The sequence below is a fragment of the Syngnathoides biaculeatus genome, chromosome 5 (assembly GCF_019802595.1).
Source record: "Syngnathoides biaculeatus isolate LvHL_M chromosome 5, ASM1980259v1, whole genome shotgun sequence".
NCBI lineage: Eukaryota > Metazoa > Chordata > Actinopteri > Syngnathiformes > Syngnathidae > Syngnathoides > Syngnathoides biaculeatus.
The window spans coordinates 13,968,976-13,978,872 of record NC_084644.1 but is presented as its reverse complement, the minus strand read 5'-3'; the positions used below and the strand labels follow the sequence as shown (position 1 = coordinate 13,978,872).

The window sequence follows — 9,897 nt, the reverse complement described above, 5'->3', positions numbered from 1 at the left end:
ATAAAAAGAAAATGGTGAGGGAAAAATTTTTGGATTAACAGTTCACTTCGCTGCTGGTTGTTGATGTCGCATTCAGACCAGTAGAGAATCCCAGTCAAAGTCATCCTGGATCTCCTCGCTGTTGCTGTGGAGACTCTTGAAAGGAGGACGCGGTCGTGGTCCTGTAGTGTGAGGCTGCACAGCACCTTCGGCACACAAACGTGTTCATCAGTAGACTTGTAGGGTTAAATGTTCAGTAAAAGTTTTTTTTTTTTTCCAAATTAAAGTTATTGTAAGTCACGTTAACAATTTGAACATGAACATTGTGCTTTGACAAAGTACATAGATGTTTAAAATTGGACATGTATACAGTGGGTGCCTTAAGTATTCAGACCTCTTATATTTTTCACCGTTATGGTATGTTGCTAAAATCAGCCATAAGTATTCAGACCCTTTGCTCAATTTTTAGTAGAAGAAGAAGCTTTTGAGGAGCCAGTAGTCTTTCTGGGAACTATAGAAGAAGTTTTTTCACACAGGGAATTGGGGGTCATCTGCCATTACACCCAGGAGATTCTCTCCAGTTTTGTCAAATTGGTTAGTGAATGGTGGAGAGCCATTTTTAGGTTTAGGTTTAGGTATGCTCGATTGGGTTTAAGTCAGGGCACTGGCTGGGCCATTCAAGAACAGTCACAGAGTTGAAACCACTTCTTTTGTTATTTTAGCTGGGCGCTTGAGGTCGTTGTCTTGTTGAACAGTGAACCTTCAGCCCAGTCTGAGGCAGAGAGCCCTCTGGAGGTTTTCATGTAGGATATCCATGTACTTAGCTGTATTTATCTGTCCTTCAATTTCAACCTGTAATCCTGTCCCTGCAGTAATGATTGACTTTTTGAACTTTTTCCCATTTCATGAATGCTTATCTAGACACAGTGATCTCTGGGTATTTCTTTTCCTCTTTCACAAAAAAGCTCTTCTTGCCCGATTGCTCAGTTTTGCCCAGACTGCCAATTCTAGAAAGAGTTGTGGTTTAAGGACTGTGGAAGCCAGTGTGCAGCACGGTGGATCAGCTGGTAAAGTGATGGCGTCACAGCTCTGAGGTCCTGGGTTCAATCCCGGACCCACCTGAGTGGAGTTTTTATGTTTTCCCCCCCTTGCCTGCGTGGGTTTTCTCCAGGCACTCTGGTTTCCTCCCAGATTCCAAAAACATGCAACATTAATTGGATAGTCTTAAATTGCCCCTAGGTGTGCTTGTGAGTGCGGCTGTTTGTCTCAATGTGCCCTGCAATTGGCTGGCAACCAGTTCAGGGTGTACCCCGCCTCCTACCCTTTGACAGCTGGGATAGGCTCCAGCACTCCCGTGACCCTCGTGAGGATAAACTGCTAAGAGGATGGATGGAAGCCAGTGTTCTCTTGGGAACCTTATGTACTGCAGAAATGTTTTTTTTCTAACTTTGGTCAGATCTGTGCCTTGCCACCATTCTGTCTCTGAGCTCTTCAGCCACTTTGACCTCATGACTCTCGTGACTACCAATTAGCCTGGACTGGTTGTCAGCCAATTGCAGAGCACGAATAGACAAGCACTCCCACTTAAATACACACATGGACAAGTCAATGAATTTAATAAGCAAAGCTGATTGAGTACCTGGAGAAAACCCATGGAAGCATGGGGAGAACTTGCAAACTTTACGCTGGTTGGCTTTAACCAAGGTTTGAACTAATGCTAACTAATTTTGTATCTGTGGGCCACTCAGCTTTTGAAGTAAAGTTAATGCAGTTATTGCATTGTTGTAAGGTAAGAAATTGCACAGTACAGTGGTACCTTGCCTTACAAGTTTACTTTACTCATAAATCAATTGTATATTTTCCCAATTGCAATTAAATAAAAGGATTCTCAAGGTACAGCTGCACTATTGTTCTGCTATGTAACCTACCAGAAGATGCATTAGCAGCCGTGTTGGCAGGTTGTGTGTGTGGAGGCCGATGAAGGTTGTGGCTCTGCGCGTGAAGAGGCCGGCGCGGCGGCGCACCGTTGGCGGGGCCGTAGGGGAAGGACGAGGGATGGGCAACGAGATGGGGTGGGTTGAAGGAGAAAGGTGGCGCCTGCGGGTGATGCGCACCAAGGCCCGCCGGCAAGGGACTCCCCGAGGTCAGCATGCCTTTCTGAGCAAAGAAGCGGTTGAGGGAGTCACACAGGGAAGTGAAGAGCGCAGGGTCCAGGGCCCAGTCACAAAGCTCGGCTTGGCGCATGCTCTGCAACAGGTCTGATGACATAATGTAAGGAAAGTCAGGACTTTGTTGTTTGCCTTATTGAGGTGATGGCTCCTTCAACGGGGTCTAACCTGGGTGACCAGAGAGGTCAATGTTGGCCCAGTCGAGGTTGCTGGCGATGCGGAAGCTCTCCTTCAGCGAGTCGGTGCTCGTGAACCAGTCTGCTGGCACTGCTACAGAGAAACATAAGAACAAAATTTATGTTCAAGCATATTTAAATCCAGTTGGGTTTTTTCCCCCACTGTTTTAGGATTACACAAAATCATTCAACTTTTTTACCCCCCTTGTTCAATCATGAATTAATTCTGGATAATCACAATATTTGGTCAGTTATCACAGATCACACCCAAACTCGATAACAGTACCTCCAGATCTGTAAAATCAACACATCATCTAAACAGTGTCCCAATAAAGTCAAGTGGGACGAAAGGTCTTGAAAAAATGACACCATCCAAAGAAATTCCAGTACAGTCGAGACAAAGTACTTGACAGCTTTTTTGTAGGGTGTGTGTCTTATGTCTGGTGTAGATTTGGCACAGTATTTCAGAACATCAGTCAAATATGGTGGTGGCAGTCTGATAGTTTGGGGCTGCTTATCTTCTTCAGGACCTGGACAGCTTTCTGTGATAGATGGAACCAGGAATTCTGCTCTTTAACAGAAACTCCTGAAGGACAGTGTTCAATCAGCAGTTTGTGACCTCAAGCTAAAGCACAGTGTTTTAGTGTTTTATATCATAAACATTTTTGAGTGGTTTCATTCATCCATCCATTCTCTACCACTTCACCCGGTTGTGTCGTGGGGAAAGTAGCTTCAGCAGGGATGCCCAGACTTTCCTTTCCCCAGCCAATTCTTCCACCTCTTCCGGAGGGATCCCGAGGCATTACCAGGCCAGCCGAGAGACATAGTCTCTCCAGCATGTCCTGTGTTGTCCCCGGGATCTCTTTCCGGTGCGACATGCCCGGAATACCTCACCATGGAGGCGTCCAAGAGGCATTCGGATCAGATGCCCCAGCCACCTCATCTGGCTCCTCTCAATGCGGAGAAGTAGTGGGTCGACACTGAGCCTCTCCCGGATAACCGAGCTTCTTACCATATCTCGAAGGGAGAGCCCGGACACCCTGCGGAGGAAACTCAATTCGGCCGCTTGTATCCGGGATCTTGTTCTTTCGGTCACGACCCACAGCTCGTGTCCATGGGTGAGGGTAGGAACGTAGATCGACGGGTAAATTTAAAGCTTTGCCTTACGACTTAGCTCCTTCTTTACTACAACAGACTGATACAAACTCCGCATCACTGCAAATGCTGCACCGATCAGTCTGTCGATCTCCCGCTCCATTCTTCGCTCACTCGTGAACAAGACCCCGAGATACTTGAACTCCTCTACTTGGGGCAGGATCTCATCCCCGACCCGGAGAGGGCACGCCACCCTTTTGCGACTGAGGACCATGGTCTCAGATTTGGAGTTGCAGATTCTCATCGCAGCCGCTTCACACTCGGCTACGAACCGCTGCAGTGAGCGTTGGAGATCACGGTTTGATGCAGCCAACAGAACCACATCATCTGCAAAGAGCAGAGATGCGATACTGAGGCCACCAAAACAGACACCCTCTACGCCTTGACTGCACCTACAAATTCTGTCCTTAAAAGTTGTAAACAAAATCGGTGACAACGGGCAGCCTTGGCGGAGTCCGACTCTCACCGGAAACGAGTTCGACTGGTTTCATTCCATCTAATTTAATGATAGCAATTGGTAAACCGTGGGTCCTCAGTCTACGGCTGTTCTTTTCCTACAGCAGCGACAAGCAAGACCTGAATTTCTATGTACACAAGTCAGAAAGCACTGTCGACCACTAACCTGTCTACGCTAAGGCAGTTGTGAAGTCAAAATGACTGTGAATTTTTGTTTAAAAACCACTTTTAGTCCATGAATATGAACCAATCAAATGGAAAAACAGCCATTTTATGTGAGTTGAGACGACTGTATATGTGGGGACTCACAGTGTTGCGTAACCCGGACTGGGTCGCTTGGGGGCGCAGGTGGTGCAAGTGGTGGCACTGTTGCAGGCGGGGCCGGTGGTGGGTGTGCTGCACGGTGAGGAGACAATGGCAGGAGGACCGGGGTGTGAAGTGGAGTGATGTCATTGCTCACCATCGGCACAGGGGCAGAATCCGCTGTTCAAAAAAATAATAATAACAGTTCCATCAGATCAGTCACTTTGTGGAACAAAGAATTTTGGAAACTTAAGTCAAAGGGTCTACTGAGAAGTGGCACACACTTGAACGTGTTTACCATAGAAATAAAAGATAGTGACGCAAGTAAGAGTTGTTTAAAGGTTTGTAATAACTATATGCTAAATTCTGTTAGCCGGACAACGGTGTCTGCCAAAATGTTAGCGTTAAGCTGATGGACATTCATTAGTTGAAATGATATGGGTTGAGTGAACATTTTGTTTTTTAAAAAGATAATATTTAAGATTCTATTGTTGAATGCTCTGTTTGTATGCATCGCCCATAAAGAGCAGCTGTTTGAAGGCTGATTGTTAGCGTCACATCAATGCTGATTTCCATTAGCCCGTCTGTTACGTTACGTTAGCATTAAGCTCGTGGACTTTTAATCTACAAGCAATATGGTTTGGTTAAACATTTTTGTTTTTAAATACACAAACTTGTGTTTAACGTCTGTTATGTGTTTCATTAATTTCCACTGGGAGGGACAAACACCTAGAAGCAAACCCACGGAGCTTATTTACAGAACTGTACAAGCGAGTGAGAACAAGCATGAAGGAATACTGAAAAATGGTGTTTTAAAATGTTAAAAGAATGTTAAGGGGTAAAACATATATGTAGACAAATATGTTTGTTTTGCCTTGCTTCACTCTCTATATTGCAGATTTACCCTATCTTGACGGGGAGGGGTCTGGAATGTACCCCCTGCGATATGCAGTACTGGGCTTTAGCTGGCTGTCACCACTTACTTTGTGAGCCTCCCCTCTCCCTCATACTCTTGAAGAGAGACTTAAAGGACGCATACAAGTCGGGTAAGTTCATCTCGTCGAAGGTGAATCGCAGCGGGGGGTCCGCCGTGGGGTGTCCTGACCCCGCTGAGGAAGGGGCGGCCACGGGTAGGGGAAAAGGGGATGAAAAAGCGAGAGCCGAAGGGCTCAGGTGAGACGAAGAGGATGAAGACGGGGCACATTCCGATCCTGAGTGGGCACGGAATGTTGGACAGGGACAGGCACCGGCGGCAGAGGGGAGGGGGGTGGGTGGAGTGGGGCTAGGTCCGGGGGGAACATGGATGGGGGTGGTAGCAGCTGGTGTGTATGGTTGCTGTAAAGACATGACATGGCGTATCAGTATTACAAAACATTTACAACAAACATTTTTTCCATCATATTGAATTTATTTCCAACAGTGTATTTGATATTTTTCATGGCATTTCTCTGCAGTACATGTTAGTTGTTTTTTTTTCTTTTTTTTTTTTTGACCAATCAGATTTCAGTCTCCGTGAGCAAAACTGTCAAAACACCTCTGTTGCAATCCGCACACATGTCATGTTATTAGATGAAAATAATTCTCACCGGCTCCATGTGATGTACTTGGCACAGTTGGGTGCGCTTATACTGAGTTTTTGTATAATATTAATGGTTTATGTAATTGCGATGTTATAGGGGTGGGTATCAAGGTGGCTTACGTAAGGTACAGTTACTCACCACAGAAGTCCAAGGTACCAAGTGAAGGGGCAGGATGTTTTGTTTTGTTTTTTTACCTTGCATGGGGGAGGAGAGAGGGAGGCAGGTCGGAGGGGCTGCTGCAAGGACTTTTCAAGAGGTACACCGCCTTCCATGTGGGAAGCTGGATGAGGAGAGGGGTCTCTCGCTAGTAGTTGTGGTGACTATAAAAAAAAAATTAAAATGAAAAAATAGCTCAGCAATTAGCATTTGCGACAGTGCGATTAACACACATCCAGCCGTCCCTGTTCGTCCTCCGGATGGGGGCGTTTGGGCGCCCTGGCTTGACTTAACACCGCGGGGCCATCCATTGTCCAGTAGGATCCCTGGAAAAAAAAAACCAGAACAGGACATTTTGGAGACTACAAAGAACGTTTAAGAACACTTTGTGGGCAAACTTGTGTTACTTATGTAAGATCCCATCCGGAGGGTTTCAACTATTCACCTTGCCAGGATCGGTGTGCGGACGAGGAACTTTCCTGAAGCATTTATTCAGGGACAGATTGTGCCGAATGGAGTTCTGTTAAGAAGAACATGACGTCAGCATGCAACTCAGCCGAGAGACAATAATGCACTCTGTGCACGTATGTCTGAGAGGGAGCACTCTAAGCAAATATTATTAAAAACAATTAAATGTACACGTTTTCTGCAAGGCGCTCCTTCTACTATTCTACAACTAATGTGAGCTCAACATACAATTATTCTGTTAAATAGCAGCTCTTGTGGTTTATTAATGTGTTTCTACTGTTTATAGTTTGCAAACGGGACCTTTATTTCAAAATGTAAACTATGATTACCATTTATTGTTGGCATAACACTATACCCAATCAAGAAAAATGGATTATAAAACTCGACACACAAAATGACTATTACAAAAAAAAAAAAAGTTTTTCAATGGGGAATGACAATACAGGGCAAGGAACCATATTTGTTCAAAATGGAAAGCGGTTGAATCATGTGATTCTTCGCAGCCAATCAGTGTCTACTAATGACAGTATAATAAGACAATAAAAAAATTAATAAAATATTTAATACCTTATGTATAGAATGATACATTTTTAAATTTTAATAAGCATGTAAAATGAGATACTATGTTTATAGTATTTACGTATATAAATTCTTTATTATACAGGTATGCACTGGTCATTTATTTTAAATATAATAACTAATAAATAATCTGTGTACCACACAGTCGAGAGGTTTTGTATGTTAACTTCACTGAACAAAAAAGTAGCACCTTACTGAAAAAATGAAGCAGTTTGTGCGTCATGACAATTCAATTGTCCCCAAATCATGAGCCAAAGTATTTCAATAAGTACCCAATAAAGTGAAGCACCCTTAATAATTTATTATAGGAACGTTTGATGCCACTTTTTTACCAGTATGAGTACCTCACTGATACAATTACCGATACGAATATTTTTTTAGACACATTAAATGACTGATAATATTGAACAAAAACCTTTCTTACTGACGCACATATTAATTCACGGGTGTCGCTTCGTATAGCGCCAACTACTGCTGTGGAGGACTAATTCAATGTCTGATTTTTTTTTTTTTTTTTTTTCTGGTATCAGCAACTTTTACGAGTACCACATAATGTACCTTCAAATTAGAGATAGTATCAATCCGATCGACACTCAGGATTCGCTAATATATTATATTTTATTCTTGAGGGAACCTAAATGAGAATTGGAGGTTGGGTACCTTCCATCCGCGGCCCGTGCGGCTGTAGTAAGGAAAGGTGTCACTGATCCAGGTGTAGATGTCACTCAGGCTCAACTTCCTGTCCGGCGCGGCCGCGATGGCCATGGCGATGAGGGTGGCGTAGCTGTGCGGGGGTTTGCCTTTGGGGTTCGCCGGGGAGGGGTCCTGCGCCGAAGCCAACGAGTCCCCCCTCTCCCCTCCTCGCTCCCTCCTCTTCTCCCTCTCCCCTCCTCGGTCTCTACCTGAGCGCAGGCTGCTGATGCCCAGTTGGGGCAGCCAGTCGATGCTGGTGAGACTGGAGTCCAGGTTGGAGGACATGTTGGGAGTCTTGAGGAGGAATCGCTGGTGTCACTTCACTGGACAAACGGCGGACTCTTGACTTGGGACTGCATACTTTCACTTCACCAGAAATGACCCAAGAATACTTTTCACCCGCTCGTGCTCCACAGGGGGGGAGAAAAAAGAGGTCCTCGCTTTTGTGTTGCCGCACGACGAGCCAAGGCCTTCAAAAACTATTCCTATTTGATGCTGTCACCAGCGGTGCCCAATTTCAAAAGCACCAACCCCACCCTCTCCCACCGCCTCACCTTCAGATCTGCCCCCTCGGCATTGCAATCCCCCTCCGGGGCTCCACTCGGGAGGGAGGAAGGAGAGGAAAAAAAAAAAGTTTTGTGTAACTTTGTACACAACGAGACCTATCGGGAAAGCTTCCTTTTTTTTTTCTCCCCCTCCCTTTTCTGCCTGTACATGAATGACGCCATCTGCTCCTCCCCCCAGGGTGACATCATCGCTTTTGGACGCCTCCCCTGCGAGTTTTGTGAGGCTTGTGCACGGTGCGCTTCCCTCTCCAGTAAACAAGAGGACACGTGAATTCCCACTGGTCCATATCTTTGCTCTTCACGCTCCTTGACCTCATATACTCGCATACTGATCTGCACGTTGTTACTAGTGAGGCAAAACTGTGCGCTAGTTGACGTCTGTGAGCTACTAGTGCTGCTTGTGAAGCACTACAGATGTTAGAATTCTTATTATGGCATTAAAAGTACTCGTGTGCATTTAGTTGTCCTACTAGTGTGCAAAATATTCATCCATCCAGCCATTATCCAAGCCGCTCATCCTCACTAGGGTCATGGGAAAGGTGGAACCCATCCCAGCTAGCTTCAGGCAAATGGCGGACTACACCCTAAACTGGTCGCTGGTCAGTCGCGGGGCAGATATCGACACCATCACCGAGTGGGAACCGATTCCACGCTGTCCGCACCAAAGTCAGGCGTGTGTAACGCTACACCATCAGTGACTTACCAGAATTTTCATACACTAGTAAAAGCATGACTTCAATATCAATGATATCCAGCCAAAGTGCGTTGTGATGCCCTCTCTCAACACACTGGCAGCTGGTTTCCGATTTTTCAAGATGTAGCCTTTATAATAGTGGCTTGTCTTCCATGGTGGACTTGCCCTATTTTGAAATCTCCATAGTCATGACAGTATTCATATATTGTAACAAATACTTGCTGCATTTTATTACGCGACTTCAGCATGTGTATTAACTCTGATGTTGCTCGAAAATTGTTCTACAGAAATTATTTTCGGTACAAATTCTATCGAAATTTGAGATCAAGCACTGTGCCACTTTCCGTTCTTCAAACCTTTGTATTGAATTTCTACAGAAACATTTTGTTCTATAGAAATTCTCGAGGAAGTCACAGCCAAAGTTGTATAGAAGACGTTTTTCTATACAAATTCTATAGAATTCTATAGATTTCTATAAAAAAAATTTTTTAGCAGGGTATGAGCCCTGGGCTCACTTGTAACGCAATTCAGAACACTAGTACAATGCCAAATACAGTAAATGCTCAAACTAAAATAGGGAAAGCAGTTTGAGCACTAGTTGCACGACAGTGTCTTTGTGTTTGTTTGTTTGTTTGTTTTTTTTTGTAGACTACTACCGTAATTTCCGGCCTACAAGCCATGACTTTTTTCACACTCTTTCAACCTTGCGGTTTATGCGGTGATGTGGCTGATTTGTGGATTTTTTCTAACGGCCGCAAGGGGGCACTCGAGCTGAAAAGGTAAGAGTGAGACCGGTGGAATATATGTCCCGAGGAAGTGACTTTTACCGGTGTGATGGTCTGAGTGCTCCCGGTGCTAAAAAGTCTCCTTGTGATTAATGTGCTTGCGCGTATATTAATGCGCATGCACATGTATTTTGTAAAC

The 9,897-nt window shown here is 44.8% G+C and overlaps 1 protein-coding gene across 3 annotated transcripts; it reads right to left on the bottom strand.

The window, feature by feature from the left end:
- Nucleotides 1-22: 22 nt before the first annotated feature.
- foxj2 (forkhead box J2) lies at nucleotides 23-8,886 on the bottom strand. 3 transcript variants are annotated; one of them, XM_061820255.1, is made up of 9 exons: nucleotides 7,681-8,509; nucleotides 6,419-6,493; nucleotides 6,207-6,299; nucleotides 6,012-6,137; nucleotides 5,221-5,572; nucleotides 4,244-4,417; nucleotides 2,316-2,414; nucleotides 1,908-2,237; nucleotides 23-185 (listed from the first exon to the last, which is right to left on the bottom strand). In XM_061820255.1, exons 1-9 carry the CDS (start codon nucleotides 7,996-7,998, stop codon nucleotides 73-75), a joined length of 1,680 nt encoding a protein of 559 aa, XP_061676239.1. In that variant the 5' UTR covers nucleotides 7,999-8,509; the 3' UTR covers nucleotides 23-72. The 3 variants fall into 3 exon arrangements, with proteins under 3 accessions (XP_061676239.1, XP_061676238.1, XP_061676240.1); XM_061820254.1 differs by having other exon boundaries at nucleotides 2,316-2,417; nucleotides 7,681-8,507; XM_061820256.1 differs by lacking the exons at nucleotides 23-185; nucleotides 1,908-2,237; nucleotides 2,316-2,414 and adding an exon at nucleotides 3,342-3,805 and having other exon boundaries at nucleotides 7,681-8,886.
- Between the last annotated feature and the right edge of the window lie 1,011 nt (nucleotides 8,887-9,897).